The following is a 22333-nucleotide window of genomic DNA, read 5'->3' on the forward strand; positions in this document are numbered from 1 at the left end:
ATTAGCCATTTAACAACCTTTCAATTATCATGTTGACTGTCTAGGTAACAATTCAAGTAACCTTTATGCAGTAGCCTAATTCTATCTAGCAGTTCCTATGTCATGCACTTTATCTCATCACACAGGTTATATCATCTCTTATCACTGCAAGAAAAAGGAAACTACAGCACAATAAAACATTTGCTTGAGATACCATATTTACGTAGCTTTTATTATCGTGTGTTATTATTGTTCTGTTTTATTATTAGTTATTGTTAATTTCTTACTCATACCATTTATAAATTAAACTTTATCATATGTTTACATGTGTAGAAGAAACAGGATATATAGAGTTCAGTACTACGCGCAGTTACAGGCATACACTGGGAGTTTGATAAAGGGGGACTACTGTATAAATTAAAATTATTTGCATTAATTAAGATATTTTTTGCACTTGCAACCACATATTTTTTAAACACAAGGCTTATCAAGGGGGAATTAAAAATATTGAGGAATAAAAGATCAAAGAGGTAAGGATATGGAGACATAGTAGAGATGCAGAGATGGAAGCATAGCAACCCTGAAAAGAAAGAAACACTGAGGTAGATACTTACACTAGTGTTCATAAATACTATTTCCGTATGTGGAAAAAATTGTCTATATAGCACCATGTTCTTCTATATTCAAAGCATATACAAAGTGAACAAAGAGAAGCAAGCCCGCCTTTGTTCTCTGTTATTCTGGGAGTCTCAGCAGACACTTCTCGAATGGCCCAGAGACTGCCTATAGTCTATTGATCTCAGTGAGACCTTTGGGACCCAACCCTGAATAAGCTGCCTCTGAGCTGGAGGCCCTACCTCGTGGGCATCACAGACTGAGGTGCCAGTCATAGCTGGTATCAGCCAGTACACATATTGTGTTCACATAGCCTCTGTCCATGTGGTTTTCATTCACGTGCATGGCAGCCTGCTCACAATATGAAAAACTAAAAGAGGAATTGGACCATGACTCAGTGACACTGTATAAGCAGGTGCACGCATCCTCTCTCTCTCTCTCTCTCTCTCTCTCTCTCTCTCTCTCTCCTTTCTTACTGTTGTCTGAGAATTGCAAAATAATAGGACAATGATGTTGCTGTTGGACCTTAGTAGAATAGCCTTTTTCCTTGACCTCTTTTTATTCATTAATTATTTTATTTATTTTTGGATATGGGAGGTCTCATCGTATTGCCCAGACTAGACTTGCACTTGTAGTCCTTAAGTCTCAGTCTCTCAAATAGCTGGGCACATGCCACCACTCCTGGCTGATCACTTTTATTCAAGATTATAAGGAACACTAAGGAGCCTTAAGACTGAGCCTCAGAATGAGGTGTGATTAGTTAGGGGAATGTGAGGGCAATGGTGATTTTTATTTTTGTTTTTGAAAAAGACTTTTGTCACTGAGTAGGTAATTTCAATGTTTCAGTCAAAACCTTACTTAACAGGCTGGGATGGAAGGTACCTTGATGAGAAGATGACAATGGAAATAAATGCTCATGTCATCTTCCCATGTGCTCTTTTTCCCCTACTCTTACAAAGTCTTTACATTCTACATAGAAGATTTTGTGGGCTAAGCATTTTTAACTGCCAATTTATCTGTTTAGCTTCTGGGTTTTGGAAAAACTCTTAGATAAATACACAGACAGAAATTTCTGTGCATTATTATCTCCAACAAGCTTAATATTAGAACTGAAAGCAGTTTCTTGAGGCTGATAGAAATTCATCAGATTGAATAATTTTGCTGTATGATAAACAACATAATTGATAATGGATTACAGCCAAATATTGGCATATTATATACACATGTGATTTAACTGTTTTCAAAATAAAGCAAGTCCTGTTTTGCAAATATGAGTTAGAATATTGGGACCAGTGCAGTTGTATGTTCAGAGCACTTTGAATCAAAATAATGGAATTAATCTTTTCTGCTTATTCAGGGAAGAACATGATTAAGTCTTGTTTGTGAAACTTTAAAAAATATGAAATCACTTTTACAAAGCACTATTGAATTAGTTTCAGCCATAGGTTAGTGGAAATAATTCTGTAGAGGACACAGGTTTTGTGTTGTAGGATTCATTTGGTGTCAGGGCGCTTGCTATGTGCTGTATATAGAGCATAATTGAATGTCAGTTTGTGCTAGTTTAAAATCTAAATAATGATTTTTATCTCCAAACTGTTGGGTTTTCTTCGTCTGAGTGAGGCTTAAGGTCATCTTATTAATTTACTTGTTTCATATCAGAATTGATACATCCAAACAAACATGGTCTCATTCAAGGTAGTCACTGGGAAATGATTCTAATGATTATGTTACTACTCAGAGTTTTGGAATAGCTATTTTTGTTTTTAGAGATTAATAATAATACTTTAAGCATTCCCACTGGTGACTGATCTTAATTCCTTGAGATTTTCTGCTTTTGAGAAAAAGTGAAAAACTGTTTAAAGCCAGTTCTAGGGAATGAGCACCCAACTGGGGAATATATGACAAAGACAATGAGACCTGAGTTTCTTGAATGACCTGTATACCTTGGTTTTCTCAAGTAAGAGTATAAAAATTGCTTGTGTGGGGGCAATATTATGGGCTTAATGTTTGGTGCCTCCTAAATTCATGTTGAAATTCTAAGTCCCAATGTGGTGGTATCAGGAGATGAAGCCTTTGGGAAGTCATTAGGTCATAAGCAAGGGACTCTCCCGACTGATTTGTGCCCTCATAAAAGGGACTCAGAGAGCTAGTTAGCAAGCTTTCTGCCTCCTGAGGACACAATGATCAGCTGTGTGGAACCCATGTTAGGCCCTTGTCAGAACCTGACCATGCTGTCCTCCTGAGTTTGGTCTCTCAGTCTACAGAACTGTGAGAAATGAATTTTCATTGTTTCTAAACTACCCAGCCTGTAGGTAATAGCAGTCCAAACTGATTAGGACAGGAACATTTTTAGAATAATGATTTAAGATGTCTAAAACTTTTTCTGTAGAACCACATGGATAGTATTTTTCCAAAACATAACGTATTATAGTTGTGATTTTAACTAAATACATCCTAGTAAAATGGTTTCCTATAAGCAAAAATATAATAACTAAAAACATCTATAAATAGCAGTTGATTACTGATCTTATGTTTTTAACACTTATAAAACGTCTGTAAGTGTACACATTGACCACAGGAGACCTCCATGTACTGTGGTATGTACATTCAACATACAAAAACTATAATTCTACCTCATCGATTTTGACTTGCAACCAATATGCCAGATTTATAGTAACAACTACTACTGTAAATGAATGTTATCCAAAAGAAATTTCTGGAATGGTTTTTCTGAATTAGGAATTCTAATAAAGGTTTCTTGGAAGTTTAAACAGAAGCCATCTTTTCTTAAAATAACCTTCCATGCAGCCAGCTGAGCATTCAAAATTTATTGCATTGATTTTTAGAACCATTTAACTAAAAATAGCTGTAGTTTCTCCCCACTTATGCCAGAAGGTAATGGTCTTCCCTTTGTTAATAAACTATCAAATGGATAAAGATGCCTGAAAATTTTTAAAAAATATAGGTTTATTTTAAACAACTTGGAATGAAACGGCACATGATGAAATCTACCCAAATAACTTCTGTGACAGTCACTTCTGAAGGATTTCACGCATCTGCTGCACTCATATGTTCTAGTATATTTGTTAAATCACTATCATTATCACATAGTCACACCTCATCAATAGTTGAACTTGAGGTCAAAAAATACATAATCTCCCACAACTACAGTTAAGAATACTTTTTCTCTCCACCTACATACAACTCTATAATGATGTCCACATTTGCGTTTTCAAAGTTTCTGCTGTGACCACTGGCAGAAACAGCATAGCAGACCAGATGGTCTGTTGATTTGAGTACAGAAATTCTTTGGCCCTTGTTTAATTCAGTAGTTCTAGTCAATCTGCTCAGGAGAGTCTAATGAGAGAACATAAGGATGCTGCTGTTAAGATGAGGTACATTGGCAACATTTATGCATTTCTTGTCCACCCTTGGCTGGGCATTGCTGTTAGTTTTCTTTTCTTTATGAAACCATTAAATGAACCACTGAAGTAATCAAGTATTTTTCCATGTGGCATAATGTTTTAAAGAGGTGGCTACAGGTTTAAATCCTATTACCTATAAAGAGTTTAACAAAAGTGGGAACACAGATTTACCTGTTAACAATAGAGAAGAGGTTGACTTTTCCATTTGGGTTAAGTATTTTGATGATCATCATGGTTCTGATGTGGAAGGACAGGAATGAGTGGGTTGGAAAGCCTAAAAGAGTGCAGGGATTCTCTTCCAAATTGGAGTTTTACTCCAGAAATTGCCATTACAAATACCACCTTTGGAAAGGTCCTTCTGTGCTCCACTAGTATGTGGACTGCAGGGGCTCCTCCTATCTCCTGTGTAATATTTTTACTTCTGTGAGAAAAGTTGTATGTCTAGGCAATTTTTCTTTCCCATTGGTCCCTATATCTAGATGAACATTGCTTAGGAAGGTCATCTTAAATGTCAGTTTCTAATTGGTAAGGTTAATAGACTCTGGGGAAAATAAAAATGAGTGAAGACCTTTGTCTTGAACTTCTTATTGGATTTAAACTAATTGATTAACTGAACCCCTCCTTCCCTCTTTTCCTTTATTGGCAATAATGTTGTTAGTCTGTGGTATGAGATTTGACAGATATAAGCAATATAACATTATGTCAATATCTATATTAAAGATAATTCCCTATATTAAAGACAATTACTATAGAAACACTGCAGTTAAACATGTTTGGGGAATTCAGCTTTCCAATCAAGGGATTTAAAAAAATGTATATTAGTTCAAGGACACCTCTCTTATTCAGAGAAACTGTCTTGGACAGAATAATCCACCCGAGATAGTAAGTCCCTGGCACAGGATCTGAAGTAGGGTGTTCATTAGTGATTGAGTCTTTTTTTTTTCCCCCCAAAGAATGTCACTTGCCCTTCACTTTTGTTTAATTATTTGGCTTGACATAGAATTCTAGGCTCAAAATAATTTTACTCATAGAACTTTGAAGATATGAGTTTATTGTCATCCAGTGTCCAGTTTTGCAGGTTAAAAGTTTGTAATCTGATTCCTGTTTGTTTTGTTTATTAGTTTTTAATATTCTCTTTGGAAGATCTGCAGTTTTTCTCTTGTTGGTATTATGGTAGTTTATTACAATATGTTAAAAATTGTCTTATAAAAACTATTCCTGCTTTGTACTTGGTAGGCTCATTTAATCTCAAACCTACATTATTTTTTATTCAGCTAAGAGAATATTATGTGTTTCATTATTTTCTCTCTTCTGTTTTCCCCTTCTGGGTTCAAATTTTGCCAAGCATTATGTCAGCCTTGTGGTTTTAAGCAAGTTAACCTCTAACATCTTTGATCATCAATTGCATTATTATAAAGTGAAAATTATAACCCCAGGGAGGCCAGTACCCAATATGGTAATTATTTTCTCTCCTTCAGAAGTCTTGCTTCTGTAAGCTTATCATTTTGATCAAAGCACTTGAATCTAAATATAGACTTCTGGCTCTTAAAGTGATGGCTACGCTGTTTTTAGCATGAAGGTTATTGAACAAGACTCTGGTCTTCTCCAAGGTAGCACTGGCTCATTTTTGAAAGCTTCTTTGGATACTGTAGCCTGTGTGTTAAATGTCAAATACAGAGGTCAACATCTAGAAATGGGTCAAACAAAGTATACATGGAAATGGAGGTAGAATATTACACAAAAGGGTGATTCTTAGAGTTTGCTTTAAGGTAGAGTCTATCAAAGAAAACAGTGGCATCTATAAGATTTCTATGTGGCTTCATCTGATGAATGGCTTCCAAGTTAATATTTCCAGAAAAACAGTTCTGGTCAGGTCACACTGCTTTTAAAAATCTTAAGTGGCTCTCCATTGGTTACAAAATTAATATCAGATTTCTCAGCTTACTTGTCAAGTTGTTCAAAAGATTAGCTCCAATTAAACTTTCCTAGTTTGTATCCCCTTCTCTACATACTCCTTCAGTCTAATACAAATATATTATTCTGTTTCTCTGATCTATCTTACACTGTTGTTTTAGATTGGAATTTTCCCCACCTCCCATTTCTAACAGTAAAATTCTTCTAATTCTTCTAAAATTCTTCTAAAATTATGATTGATCTTCTCTTACATATTAGAAGGCCCAACATTCTTCTAAGGCCCATCTCCATAGCCTCTTCTTTTATAAAGCCTTTGCCAATCTCTGTCACTCCATATTCTTCTTCTCTTTATGCCCCAAAGCACATGATTTGTGCATTTCTTATAACAACTAACCTAACCTATTTAAATGACATTAGGCAGGACTGGTGTTATACTCCTCTGTGATTTCCAAGACCCAGTAGTACCTCTTGTGTAAGCTGTACTCAGTGAATATGGTTGAATGAATGAGGAACTGGACACATTGCAGCCATTGCTGCATTGTAATGTTTTGTGTAAATTTAGAATTTGTTTTGTTTTTTTAATGGAGCTGACTGGTAATCAAATTTACTTTGTTGACCCTTGACTTTAAAGTTTGTTTTTTATTATCTATATGGTCATTTCCTGATATTCCTTGTTTTCAGCTTTGATGGGATATAATTAACAAAAATTGTGTACACTGAAGATGTACAACATGATGTTTTTGTATTTATTGTGACATGTTTGTTACAACCTCATGTCACATAGTTATTATTTTTGTGTGTGATAGGAACCCATAAAACCTCCTCTCAGCAGATTTTAAGTATTGATTTTTATGAATAGCTATGAGGGCTTGCTGATGATATAGGATTACTGCCAGATTTTGGGGAAATATTTGCTCAGCTTTCAGTCCTTTTCCTGTCAAGCATTTATATGAAAAAAAAAAAAAAAGACAATCAACTGTAATGCTGCTTTCGACTGAAAATATTGTGTATTTTAATGAAATTTCTTATACCATCAAACTTGTTATTCCTTTGGAAATAATTTGAAAATAAACTGACATCACTGAGAATCAGTGGTAATAAATCTGAGGGTCAAGATATGTTTCACAGTGTGTTATCTATTCTACTTCTTTCCCACTGCTGAAAGGGAAGATACTAAAAGATCCAATACCTAAGTTGCAGAATTCCTGGTTAGGAAATGTGTAGCTTTTATAAAGGCACTGGAAGTTTCTTGATAGGTATGGAGAAGACTAGGGCAAGACATTGCATGGAGGTTCGTTATGTGTGACTTCTAATATGTAAGAGAAGATCAATCATAATTTTTTGTCTTCAGTCAGCAGGATGACATTGATTTGTAGCCAGTCAACATATTCCTTTTTATTTTTGCGATGATGATGACATTTAAGAGAGTGGTACTTAAGCCCTCCATCTGAAAAGAAGTTTTAAATTGTAGGGACTTGTTGCCAGTCAGCTGTCTGTTAAATATACAAATATGCTCCTTTTTTTCAGGAAATGAATGTCTTTTCAAGTTTAGATTAATTATTTTTCCCTTTGTAAATGGAAAAAAAAATCTTAAAGATCATTTCTTATAAAAACCTCATTTTGAGTATATAGGACCTGGGATCAAATTCAATCTTCCCAAGTTAATGCTAATAATAGTAATAACAATAGTAATATGATACTAGCAGTTGGTTTAAAAAGAAAAGAAAGGTATTTTAGTTGAAGGGAAATTTTAGTGTTTTTTGTTTTGCTTTGTTTTTAAGTTGGGAAGCTTGCATATGTTTAAATGCCAGTGCAAGGAATCTTATTGAGAAAAGGTTAAATATCCAGTACAGAGAAGACTTCCTAAAGTGAAGTTTCCAAGAAGCTGGGAAAGAAAAGGGGATGTATTGGTTTCTATTGCTGCTGTAACAAATTACAGTAAATTTAGTGGCTGAAAACAACACATTTTTCTTTAATCATACAGTTTTGAAGGCCAGAAATGGATCCTTGTAATTACATTGAGCCTGCTTGAAAAATTTTGGATAATCTTCCCTTATCAAAATTCTTAACTTAATTATACCTGCAGAGATCCCAGGGAAGATAACATATTCACAGCTTCCAGGGCAAAGACAAAGGGTGGGGGTGTTAGTCAGCCTGATGCAAGGACCAAACACAATTGTTCTAGTGTTTAATCAGTTTTTTCGCTATTTTTGCTATGACCAAAAGACCTGACAAGATCAGCTTAGAGGAGGAAAAGTTTATTTTGGCTTAAAGTTTCAGGGATTTAGTCCATGGTGATCCAACTTCACTACTCTGGGCCCAAGGTGAGGCAGATCATCATGGCAGGAGGGCATGGTATAGGAAAGCAGCTCAAAATATGGCAACCAGAAAGCAGAGAAAGCTTCACTCACCAGGGACAAAATTTAAACCCCAGAGGCACACCTCCATTGGCCTACTTCCTCCAGCCACGCCCTGCCTGTAGGCAGTTACCACACAGTAATCCATTCAAATGATTAATCCATCAAATGGATTAATTTGGTGATCATATTACAGCTCTCATATTCTAATCATTTCTCCTCAGAACATTCCTCCATCATCTCACACATCCAAATCCTAACAGTTCTAGAGGGAAGAAGGGAAATCTTTCTAATTTAACTGGTAAGAAGAAAGGTGGAAGACACACAAAATAGGATGGCAGTATGTCTGGTAGTGCAAACAAAATGTTTTTCCTATTTCCTCTTTATAAAATAGAGTTTGCTTCAGTTTCTTGAAGAATTAGGCACAGCTAGGGGATTCACAGGAGAAAAAGCACACCTTCATCTAGCCAATGGAAGAGCTGCCATGGGACAAGAATCCAGTGGTTACAGGGTACAGAGATATTCAACACAAGGCCATACTTAACCTTTCTATTACTGGAAGTTTTCAGGCATGTCAAATGACCACTTGACAGAGTTTACAAAGTACACAGTTTAGAAAGTAACTAAGTACACAGTTACATGAAACGACCTTATAAACAATTCTTATATTTGTTGATTACATAAGTGCTGCTTTCCTACATAGAGAATATTTTTTAAAAAATGAGTACTATAGAACATATTAAATGCCAATACCATAGGTAATTGTTCAGGAGCAAAGAATACAGTGAGAATTCCTAAGAGGTTATTGTGGATCATTTAGCAGTCTGAAATCATGGAACTCTGCTTTTTTTTTTTTTTTTTAAGTATTCACCATTTAACTTGAGTGATCTTAAGACTTTTTAAAGTTTAGTTTTACCATAAATAATAAATGACATAAAAATGAAGATAGTACATTAAAATTAGCCACATCATAATCATATCTTTTCTCAATCTCATTTTCCCTCCCTAGGGATCAAGATTGTTAAAAATTTGGTATGGATTCTACTAGCTCTTTTTCTATGGGCTTATCTACACTTTTGTGTATATGTAAAAACATACAGTGTTTTGTTTGATTTTACACAAATGATGGAATACTTAATAACTATTCAAAAATTTTATGTAATAATACATTTGACACTCTTTTTTGTTAGTTTATCCTTAGTTCTCTCAATTGTCACCTAATATCTCATAGTTGGAATGCTCTACATTTTATTGACATGTGCCCATTTTCAATATATTCGTTATTGCTAAATTTTTCTCTTGTAAGCAATGATATGGTGAACATTATTTATTCCAGATACCTTTCTAAATATGATCGTTAGTGGGTCGAGAAGAAAATCAGAAAAGGAGTGATAATATGAAAGGGCAGGGCTTCTTAAGGTACACATAGTTGCTGCTAAATTTCCTTCCATAATGTCTGTTATATCCTTTTTATCAGTTTTGAAGAATACCACTGTCACTTGGCACTTGGACCAGCATTTAACATTATCATCATTTAACTTTTGTCCCAACTAGTAAAGATGCCCAATAATTAACATGCTTTTCTCTTGTTACTAGTGAGGTTATCTTTTCAAGAGAATGTGTTCAGTGGTATATTGTGTGTATGTGTGTGTGTGTGTGTGTGTGTGAGAGAGAGAGAGAGAGAGAGAGAGAGAGAGAGAGAGAGAGAGAGATTTGTTTATTGTGCATTTATTTTCCTTTTGGGTTAATTATTTTCTGCACATTTTTAAGAATGCTTGGATTTTCTGACTATTCTTTCTTTTCTCAATCTGCTTTGCATTTGAATTTTATGTTTGGGTTTTTAATGCTGTATACATTTAAATATTTATAAGTTAAGTTTTTGATTTTTTAAATGTATTTTAGATCTTAGGTAAAGTGTTTAAGAATTTTTCCACTACAAAATTATCAAAGAATTTTGAATTATATCTTCTTACATGTTTATAAATTAGTTAATTTTTAGAAATTTCATTATAATTTTAAAATATTGGAGGCTATTTTTAGTGTATAGTAATAGGTGAAAAGTCTGAAGCTTTAGCTTATTCAAATGGCTACAGTAAGACTTTTTGGAATGCTTTATCCTTTTTCCATTAATTTTCAGTACCAACTGTTGAGCTTTGTATGTATACACACACACACACACACACACACACACACACACACACACACTTCCCTTTACAACCACTACATACCCAAATCTGTCAGAAACCTTATTTTATTTTAAAAAAATTAAAAATATTTTTATTTATTGATTTTACTGACAAATTAAGTTATATTTACCATGTGTATGATGATGTTTTAAAGTATATATACAAGATGTAATGACTAAATATAGCTAATTGACACATGTATTCTTTCATGATACTATCATTTTGTACTTAGAATATGTTAGAACACTTTAAATCCATTCTATTAGCATTTGTCAAGAATACAATATACTAATTACTCTCACCATGTTGTGAGTAGAACTCTGACCTTCTTATACCTATGAAATTACATTTTTTTTTTTTTTGTCTTGGACCAACATTACACCTGCACCCTAACCAGCACAGCCCTAGTAACCATCATTTTACTCTGTTCATCTTGAAGTTGACCTTTTTCAGATTCTTCATGTGAGTAAGATGTAGCAGTCAATGATTCATTGTGTGTGCCTTACAGCACTTAATGTAAACTCCTGCATGTTCATCCATGTTGGTTTAAAAGACAAGCTTTTCTATTTTCCTTAAATCAACAAGAATTCATTTGGAGAGGATGTGAGGTGAAGCAGAAGAGTGTGTATTCATTTCATGATTACATAAATGGGTACATTTTCATTAAACACAGAGAAAAGGCATATGCGAAAACAAGCCTTTCTGGGTCACATTCTTTAGTTTCTAAAGTTGGATTTTTTTTTAAGATTTTTTTTTTAAGTTATAGATTAACACAATACCTTCATTCCATTTATTTATTTATTTGCATGGTGCTGAGGATCAAACCCAGTGCCTCATACATACTAGGTGAGTGCTCTACTACTGAGCTACAACCCCAGCCCCTGGATCTTAATATACTAATTTCTGATTGCTTTTTTTGGTGCATATTGATTGTACACAACAGATGGTTTCACTCTGGTACATTATACTTGAATACATCATAATTTGATCAGTTTTTCACTCCCCATTACCACCCTTTCTCTACCCTGGTCCTCTTCCTCTTCCCTAATGATCTTACTTCTACATTCATTCTGTCCTTCTCACCACCCCCACAGCTTCCACATATAAACAGGATACTTGTTTTTCTGAGTCTGGCTTATTTAACTTAATGTGATTATCTATAGTTCCATCCATTTTCCTGCAAATTACATAATTTTGTTTTTCTTCATGACTGAATATTGCTCCTTGTGCAAATATAGTACATTTTCTTTATTCATCTGTGGCAACTAGGATGATTACATAACTTGGATATTGTGAATTGTGCCATGTTGTACATGGATAAAGTATCTAACTTTAATTTTTGCCGCTAAAATACTGACAAGTGATTTAGCAGGATCATATAGTAGTTTAATTTTTAGTTTTTTTTAGGAACCTCTGTACTCATTTCCATAGTACTAATATATATTCCCACCAAAAGTGTGTAAGAGTTCCTTTTACCCTGCATCCTGTTTTCTTGATGATTGCCATTCTGACTGGGGTGAAATGGAAATTCAATGTAGTTTTGATTTGCATTTCCCTAATGATTAAAAATTATGAATACTTTTTCATATAATTGATGGACATTTGTACATTTTATTTTTAAAAAAATGGTTGTATTAGTGCATTGTGGTATACATGATATTGGGGTTCATTTTGACATATTATACATGTATGTATTATTTGCTCCATTTCATGTCCCTAGTAATTCTCTTTCCTTCCTCTTCCCCCTGTTCTTCCTCCTCTACTCTGTTGGAATATTTATTGATTTTTTAAATAGGTACTTTATAGATATTCGACTTAATAAAGGTGAAATTCACTGTGGTATATTCATATATGTACATGACATGATTTGTTCAGTTTCATTCTGCAGTTCCTTCTTTTTCCTGTTCCTCCCCTCCCCCACTTAAAGCAATTAGTTGGATGACTATAGTCTCTTTGTATACTAAGCACATCTGGTAAGGAAATGCTTTTCTTATTGACGTTGCTAATCTAACTTTCTTGGTGATAATTTGACATTTTCTTTGCTTTGAAACAATTTGGTATTGAAATTATCCGTTTCTTAAGGCTATGTGAAATTTCTTTGTAATTTAAACTGTTTGGACTGTGTCACTTTTGGGGGAAGTATCTCTTTGACAATTTTCTCTGTATTTCTTCTATGGTAATTGGTGTCTTTGAATTTTCTGCTTTCTGGAGTGGATGTGTATAAATTATATTGTCATGGAGATATCCATTTCATCAGGTTTTATTTGCATAAAGTTGGGGGTAGTAGTTTCTTATAATTCTTTTAGCATCTTTTCTTTGGTTATTTCTTGTTTTGCATATTGGCATTTTCTCCTTTTTTAGGCCTCAGATTTGTTGCAGTATTTTCCTGTTTTATTCTTTTACGCAAAAAAGAAATCTGAGACTTACTTATTAGTTTTATTATTTTTCTTTTTTTCCCCTAAGTCTTAATTTCTGTTTCTACCCACATCAATATTTTTTGTATTCTTCAAGTTTAATTTAGTGAAATTCTCTTAATTTTGGATGTTAATGGATTTATTTTCCTTGTTGTTTAATAGGTATGTGTTTAAGGTTGTGAATTGTAGTCTTAGAACCTTTTTAGCCATATAAAATATGATACATAGTGTTTGCATTATACTTATTATTGCATAGATTTTAGAATTTCTGTTTTCCTGACAGTTATTTGGGTCTTAAAATTTTCAGATGCTAGGAGCTTCTTAACTACAGATTTTCTTAGCGACTTTTCTTTAATTGCATTGTATTTAGAAACTTTAGTAGCCTATAATCCTTTCACTACTAGAATTTACTGAAATGAGACCACATTTTTTTTCCCTTTCTTAAGGCCGATTTCTTAAAGAGAAAGTTTATTTTATGATTTTACCTTACAGTTAAATATATATCAATTAAATCTATTTTATTATGTCAACCTATTTATGTTTTCAGTATATTTTAATCTACTTTTTTTTAATCCCTTTGTGATCCATGCTTTGAGAGGGTTGGATAATAATCTAAGAATAATGTATTACCGTTTGAATCTCTTTATACCTGCTATAGAGTTTGTGATACAAATGTGTATCATATAATACCTAGATATTCATATCATTATTTAATTGTGAATCACATGCAACATTGTACTGTTTTCTTCTTTGCTTGTTTGGTTCTTTTTATCCCAAGTTCAATATTGCCTGATGTAGAATCTGCTAGCCTCCCTCATTTCCTCCCTTCCTCTTTTCTTCCTTTCTTTTTTCCTTCTTTCTTCTTCTCTTCTTTATCTCATGTCTTTCTTTGACTGTCCTTCTGTTCTCAAGATTCAACAGTCAGGTGATTATAGAATGGAGTGGAATCTGCCTGTGATGCAACTGAAAGCGTGCTTCCTTTCCGTGGGTGAGTCTGATTCTAACAGTCTGAACAACATAAATTTGGTGTTAGTACTTTATTTTATATCACGTTCTCCAATTTATAGATTTTTTTCAACAACATTTCACAAGGTGTTCTGCTTTCTTAGTTCTGTGTTTGCTCTCTTTTTATTAGAATAGTCTCTATTTCCATTCTAAACGTAGTAATTGTTGTAACTGTAGAAAAACCTTTAAGCTCCTTGTTGCTTTAAAGATCATGCAGTTTTCCTCACTGATGATCCTTAATAAAACTAATATTTTTTTCTCTTCACTGATCCTTTTCTGCCAGCTGACTTTAGCATTATAAGACAAATAATTTAATATTCTTTTGTGATTTATCAGATTTAAATATCTTTGGTCTTAGTTACTAAAGGAGTCGTCTTAATGCTATATATACTACAGACCATGTTCTTGCTTCTTCAGCTTTTCTATTTTTTAGTAAATTTTATCATTTCCATATTGTTATGGCTTAAATTACCTACATTTTTAATAGCAACATAATTACACATTTGATTGGAATTTAGTGCCATAATTAGTTTCAGTGTTTATGCCAGTCTTTCCACTCTTTGTTAGTATTTATTCCAGCCATCTCTTGGATGACTGTAGTTTATCTTTTAGTAAATTTCTCAAGAAGACACCATGAGAACAAGATTTTATATGTTCATATATTTTTGAACATTGTTGTCTTTACAATTAGTGAGTTTGGTTGGGTTTAAAAACCTCATCTATATTTTCTTCTTCCACAATTTCATGAACATTCCTCCATCCAGAAGAATAACTGGAAGGCAGTGGTGGCCACTGAATCCTGTTTTTGAATGTTGCTTTAGACAAATGCAAAAGAGATTGATTTCTATTCTGCCCTATAAGTTACTAGAACTTTTTTGCCTTGTTATTCAAAGAGTTCTAGTAACTTTAACAGGACATGTCCTACTCTTGACAGTTTATCTGGGGAACTGTGTGACCTTTCAGTTGGTCTTTTATTGCAAAAGTTTTCTTTTGTTTTATCCTATATATATATTTTTTCTTCCAATGTTTTGTTTTTCTTTTGTGATTCCAGAGATGTGCACTTAGATTTTCTTTACTTGGTTTTAGATTTCTCAGTTTATGTCTAGTGGTTCTTAAATTTGAAACAGTTTTTTCTTTTTGCTTCAATTTCTGTCTTATTTCTTGCATCTATGCACCTCAGTTGGGATTTCTCTGTAGAATCTGGTGTACAGTGAATCTTTTGCACTCTGTTTGCTGATGTTTCATTTTGTCTTTTGTCTTTTATTTTAGCCATGTGGAACTCCTATTTGAGCCTTTTGCAGTATCTTTTTAGGATGCCCCAGGTTCCCTTGGCCTCTGCATTCATATTACTGCCTTCCTATAAGGCACCCTGTGATTTTTAGAGTGAGGTTTAAAGGGACAGGAAAGGGCTGGGGTCTTCCTGTCTTGACTTTCTGCCCACCTTCTCCTCCTGCAGGTCTCTCTCACATCCTGCCTCTCATACAGGTTCTCTGGACCTATCCTTGCCATCAGTTCTCACATGTACAGGTTCTGGCTGATATTCACATATTTTTGAGCAATCTAATCACAATAACTTTCTAGTTTCTAGAAGTTCTTTTAATTAATGGTCTAAACTCAGAGTATCTTTTTTTTTTTTTTTTTTTTTTTTATCCCAGCCCCCAAGTAAAAGTTCTTCTCTTTTAACAACAAAATTATTTCTTTTCCTCTTCCTCTTCCTTCCTTTTTTCTTCATGGTATTTTAAGTTTGGGGGAGAACATAAGGAAAGACAGGCACTTGCTTTGCTTGTTCTTTTGATCTAATCTCTCTGAAATTTCTGATAACTTTTCTAAAGAATAGCCTTAAAGTAAAGAAATTTTGAAGACTGAGTAGGCAAAATGTTTATATTTTTCTGTCTTCTCTGTTTATTATTTGTATTTTTTTTGGAAGCTCATACTATTCAGAAAACAAACTGATGACTTTTGTATATATTTGACCACTTGATCCTGCTGCTTCCTCCTGCCTGACATTTCTGAAAGTTTGCCTTCCTGATCTGGTAATTTCCGTTTCTCAGACCCTTCTATGTGTTGCTGACCATTCTTGTTTCTATTTAGCATTCCTAGAAAAATCATGAATATCTTCTGCACTGAAATAAAATTCATCCCTAATCAAGTATCTCTGCCCTCCAGGGCGAGGTCAAGATCTTCAGCATGAGAGAGTGACCCTGCACATCTTACCCCTTCCTCCATGTTTTCCCAGGCTCCTCTTTGTACATAGGTTTGCTTGTTTTCTTTGTTTCTAACCTGGAATCACTTTCAGTTCTGAATCCTTTGTCCATTTGGGACACTTGTCTGGTATCTCATGATAAAGTGAAGTTCTTTCCTTTTTAGGGTTCTAGCACTTTCTTTATGGTCAGTTTTAGAACTTAGCACATTGTCATAAGTATTTTTTAATTATCCACTTGCCCTCTTCTAGGCAGTATCTATCCTGCCTAGTAGTTCCTTGAAAGGCAGGGGAACAACTTCCAGTATAGATCTGGTAGGCATATTTTAAAACACTTGAATGAACTGTAGGTTGGTGATATGTATCATTCCTGTGACTTAAATGTTATTCAATAATTTCTCTGAAAGAAGAAATTTTCACTGTAAATTGTTTAAATGGTTGAGACCTTCTAGACATTCCTGATCAAAGAGATACCATTAGGGGTGAAAGGGAGAATGGACTATCAATGGATAAGATAAAGCTTGTCAAGTACATGCCACATCCTTAGGGAAATAAAGTGTCTTAGTAGAGTGATAGGAGCTGATAGAACTAGGGATTCTGAGTTTATGTCTAATGATTTAGGCTATATGTTAATTGCCACAACAATCTATTTTAAGGCTTTCTCTGAAATTGGTGTTCTCAGGATAGTACTTGATTTAGCGTTCATTCTAGTGACCACTCAATGTACTATGTCAGGTAGCAAAAGAATATTCATTGTTCCTGGAAAGAAGACCATATACTTTTGTTCAGAATAAATCATAAAGCTAACAATTGTTAAGATGAGAAAGGAGGCTTTTCCACTGTGTAACTGGAGTGACTAGTTTCTTTACACATTGATTGTACATGAGTATAATGCCTACTGTGTACAGAGGGCCCTCTGCTAGGTGTTCTGGGAGAAGCAAAGGAAACAAGAGCCTGGGTTCCACCATGAAGGATTATGTTCTTCTAGGACCAAAAAAAAAACAAGGAACTAAGAAGAGATTTATAAGTTATCAAAGCACAACGAATGAGTAAGTACAAGTAAAAACATGAGAAACAGAAAAGTTTAAGTCTGCAAAACAGTACAAAAAAGTACAAAACAAGGAATGATATAATTTAGATGGAAGACTGACTCTTGATGGCATGAATTTTGATCTGGGTTTTGGAAGGAGAGGATGAATCTGGTAGCTGCCTCAAATGGGTAATATACTAACACACTGCACAGGGATAGATAAAAAGAGAAAGTTGTGTTTTGTGTAAAGCAGAAGATTGGTTGGCTAAAAAAAGTATCTGTAGGACTTGGTAATCAAAAAAGCATTCCTTTGCCTTATAATTTTTTTTTAATATAAAGCCACTAAATAGACAGTTTAATGGGTAGAGAAGTTAGACATACCACATTCAAAAGTTCAAATATGATGTATGATAAGGAGTAAAACAATAACACAGAAATAACCAGAGATGGTTTGAATATGTTACGTGATACCTACTCTGCAGGCTTATTAAAATACTATAAAATAGCATATATGTAGCACCTAGCTCTTCATGTTTAGTGGACCTGAGTTTCCCTCCCTCTAGATACCTTTTAGTTCTCAGATTGCAATGGAAAGGAGAGACTCTTGAACGATGCATGAAAAATGAAACTTTCAAAAGAGGTGTGACTTGAGCCATGAACGATTTGTGGGGGTTAGTGAAATAATGGACATCATTACAAATAGATGGGGATATAGGTGTGTTTGGAGGAACTTTAGGAAGCTCTTGTTGAACTCAAGTGGATGAAGAGGCTTGAAAGATGGGCTTGGAACCAGAGATTGGCTGGTGAATGTTCCTTTTCTGCTGAGATCCCACCTGGAACCTATTTTGGCTAATCGTTTACCTGTCACTATGTGTCAGATCCTGTGGTAAATAGGAGTTAGAAGTTGAGTAACTTTGAATTTCTCATAGCAAATAGCAGAGTGCTTAATACAAAATAAGGCCCTCAATATATATTTGTTTAGCATGTTAATGGAACAAATGCATAGGGCTGGATGAATATGGCCTTTCATGCCAGAGTTGTTTCTAAGTATGTGGACAATATGAGACTGAATATTGTGGAGGGGTAGATTGGAGTGTTTGGAGAGATGGGACTGTGACCCTGGCTTATTGGCTTATGGACTTCATGGATGTAGGCACGTTCTTTTGCAGTACATGCTGGGCTCTGACACCATTTCTTAGCTGTCTGTTCTTTTGGTCTTAGTTTCATTATTTATTAAATAAATCACCAGTGTCTTCCTCATAGCTGTGAGGGTAAAATGGAAAACAGCTCAGCACCTGGCACATCCTAGATACTCACATACATGTTAGTAATAATCACAATAATGGCTATTTTGTTTTTATTGATTAAAATATTGATATCCATTGAGTGACAAAATGTATTCTCAATCTACTCAAATATTGAGCAAAACTCAAAATATAGTGCTAGTATACAATACTTTGTAATTGACTCAGTTGTAGGAAAAAAACCCTCTTATTATGTCAAAATTTCATTTTTGGAGACAAAAGATCTATCTAAAAGTCTTAATCTAACTGTGTACTAAGAGTTCGAGCATTTTTTTTCAGCACCTGCTTAGTCTATTATACTAACTTGATTTCCTTGATCTTCACAGAAATTCTGAAGTGTTGACCATAGTTTTTTATCCTAATTTTGGAGCTGAGGAAATTAAGGCTCAGGTGACAAGGCTAGTTTGTGACAAAGTTATTTATAATTAATAAATGCTAAAAAGGATAGGCTGAGGTTTAATTTTGAATTAGTGTCAAAAATAAATTGGAAGCAAGATAAAGAACAATCAGTCAGTATGAACACCTGAAAAGGATTACTGAAAAATGAGACTGCACCTGTTTTAACCCTGCTGCCATCCCCTTAGTCTTGCAGTGTGCACAAGCACAAATGTATGTGTCAATTTCATCTTTCAAAGAGTCGCCTTTTTGGTAACATAGTGTTATAAAATACCAAATGTTGTTCTTCAGGGTTTTCACCGAAAATTTAGAAACAGCAGTTTTCCGTTGCTGCAAAGAGAGCTCTCACTCTTCAGAATTTAGTTTTCTGTCAGATGTTTTTAAAGCCCTTAGAGAGCAGGTATATTGCACTGTAATGAAATGGGACCTGTGTTCTGTTTTGACATGAAGGATTCATTTTAGCATTTAGCAGGTCCTAAAGTATGACATAAAACAGCATTTCTAACTTCTCAATCATCCAGACTTCAAACCTTGAAGTCAGCTTCAAGACCTTCACTCTGTATGCACATCAAGTTCTGCACATTCTTTCTCCCTAACCTATTTTTCAAAGAAAATGTCATTTCTGTCTTGAAGGCTGCCTGGATCTACTCTAATGTGTAGTTGTGTCTTCCTTGTGCACCTCTGGTGGTTGGCATTTGATTACTATCAATCTCAACCTGCAAGAGTGTGAATTTTTAATTTAAAAGTAATATTTCACCATGAAAAAACAGCTATATCTCACTCAACAGTATGTTCTTACTATCTAACATAGTGTGGCACAGAATGGGTTCATTGCTTGATGATTTAGTAAAATAAATGACTTTGATTATAGTGGAACCCAAATAAGATGTTTGAGACTAGAGAAACTTTTTGTAATATTCAGTCCTAAATTAAGAAATAAAAGAGAAAAAAAATCAAACATTATGATAAGTATTCTGGTAATTATATAGTTACTGTGGGCTTCATTATTATTGGCTTACAGACCAATATCTTTTACTTCCCAAGTGGTGATCTTCATCCTTGTATGAGTAGACTTTTATTTATTTATTTATATTTTGGGTAATTATCATTAAAGGGCCATGATAACCCTAATGGAATAAGGATTATATTAATATCCCCCAAAGAGACTTTATATGACTATTCATATTAACTGTACCCCACAGAACCACCATGCTGAGGAATAAACTGAAATGCTAAGGAGGGTACCAGGAGTTGTCCTGTCTCTTTCCACTAAGAAATGTGAGCTCACTATGCATATAAAACACACTGAAGCATAAAGCAGTAAAGCGAACCCTGCCTAGTGCAGTCTGGGTAACGAAATGGAAAGTTTGTGTCTGGGTTGCCCAGAATCTTCCTTTTTCCCTTGTTACTACAACAATCACGCTATTCTCTAGAACTTGGAGGGAATGCCTGTCCTGCTGAAGCCTGGGGCCCTTCGTGGGGTCAGGCTTGAGAAGCACTGAGTAGGTTCAGTAAAGCTTGTCAAGGTGTCTGTCCAAAAGGAATGTTACAATAGTAAAAGATCAGCTTAATTTTAACATGGCAATATTTTATTTAGACTTTATTGAAAATTTTCTTGTATTGATCAATATTTTAATTGTGAACTTCCTTTAACCCCCATACTAGGATAAAAATTTTAGTGTAAGAAGAAAAAAATGGTTATTAAAGGTTTAAGATACCATTGAACAGGGGCTTTTTATTTTTTTTGAACTCTGGCTATTTTTAAGTGCTTTTAATGGAATGAAACATGTTAAATTACACAGATCTGTGCTTTTTAAAAACACATGCTTAAGATTTATTGTACTTTAATGATCCATTTAAATAAAATTATCAAATTAATAACTTTATTATTTAGTTTGTTAAGATAATGTTGAATAGGTAATATTCAATAGGTGTGACCTCCGGGATGCTGAAATGTCCATAATATAAAAGTTTTAGCTACCCAAGACATGACATGTATCAATATATATTACAATTTTTCTATTATAACATCTAAATTAACACTTTGTACCAGTTCTAACTTCAGGATTATTTATTGTGCCTCATGTAATATGTTCCAGTTGATCCATTCATTAATTTTGTGAATAGCATAAGTAAATTTATCTCATTTACATATTTATACACTTTAAAGAGACCAATGTAAACAATTTCTTATCTGCCATATGTTGAAATGCTTTAGTGAAAACATAACTTGCCTAGTCAACAAAGATGGCATTGAATTGCACTGTTTTGGAAAAAAAAACGTTAAGTGAACTAGATGCCTGTTAATCTGGTTCTTTAAATATCATAAACAAAAGTATCAGAATGTGTTTCCAAGGACAAAGGCAGAGTTTTCCTGGCTTTGATTGGTTGCTGCCCTGCCCTGTCCCGCAGTCATCCTTAATTGGCTTTGGGTAGATTGGAATCACATAAGCAGGGTGACATTTATTACTTCCCTGGTTGTTTCTTTGCACTGAGCCTTGAGATTCTCAAGGAGTAACCGTTAAAAGATTTCTTTCGTTTTGTCCATGATCTGTGAGAGGGGCTTGTTCTGGGAAGAGCAGGCATGAGTTTGAGTGCAAGAAGAGTCACTCTGCCTGCAATAACGCCAATTGTTCTGCAGAAAAGGGTACGTGACTTCTTCTCACTTCTTTTCTTTAAATTTTCCTGCTTTTTTTCCCCCCCTCTGTTACTGTGTGTTTATTAATATGTCAGACACTTAGGTATCCTTAAGACAGACTGTGATTCATTGGGGGTACTGGCATTTAAAGAACATACAATTGGAATTGAACCGGGCAAAAAAATGCTGTGACAAAGCATCGCTATTGTAAAAATACCTCTATGTGAAAGCATAGGTCTCAATTTAAGGTCATTGTAACTTAGAGACTGTACTGAAGCTATTCTTTTCTCTGTCTTCTACTGTAACTTCAGGCCTTTTAATCTTTAATAGGAAATCTGCTGCTAACTATTATTTCTTATGTTTGTTCACTAAGGAACAGTTTCTTTGTCACAGTATAATCCATAATGCATCCATCTTCATTGTTTAATGGATTGTATACTTGTTTTCCTGTTTAAACATGTGGTACCAGTTCATTATCAAGTTTCTACCCATTTCTATTGAGTTTCTTTCTGTTTGCTTAAGAAAAACTTTCCATTAAATTCGTTAATTATTAATGCAATTGATTCCATCTATGAAAATATTTATTAGTTTTTGTAAAGATCACTGTCATCTATTACTTGCAGTATTACATTTTATAAGGCAAAATACGCACGGCGTAATGTAGCCACATTAAACTGCTCTTGTAAATACACCAAGCAAAATGGATTGCACTAAACTCTGGAAGAATTAAATCTGCTGCATTGAAAGAGAAAGCACTAGAAAAGGAAAGCACATTTTAGGCAATATGCTTTCTGAATGGTTTTGGTGACACTAGAAACTGTTATGTTTATTTCTGTACTTGACTTTCACCAGTTAACTGTTAACTATTAA

The 22333-nt window shown here is 34.2% G+C and overlaps 1 protein-coding gene across 3 annotated transcripts in view; it reads left to right on the plus strand.

Moving 5' to 3' along the window:
• Grb14 (growth factor receptor bound protein 14) overlaps positions 1-22333 on the plus strand; it is a 112939-nt gene that overhangs the window by 29991 nt on the left and 60615 nt on the right. The window contains exon 1 of one of the 3 annotated variants that reach the window (XM_071619126.1): positions 21326-21472. The exons of the other annotated variants lie outside the window; for them this stretch is intronic. Coding sequence (XP_071475227.1) covers positions 21410-21472 — 63 coding nt within the window. The 5' untranslated portion in view covers positions 21326-21409. Of the gene's footprint in view, positions 1-21325; positions 21473-22333 lie in introns of those variants that run through there. 3 annotated transcript variants of the gene reach the window in all.

This window comes from Marmota flaviventris, chromosome 11 (genome assembly GCF_047511675.1).
Source record: "Marmota flaviventris isolate mMarFla1 chromosome 11, mMarFla1.hap1, whole genome shotgun sequence".
Lineage (NCBI taxonomy): Eukaryota > Metazoa > Chordata > Mammalia > Rodentia > Sciuridae > Marmota > Marmota flaviventris.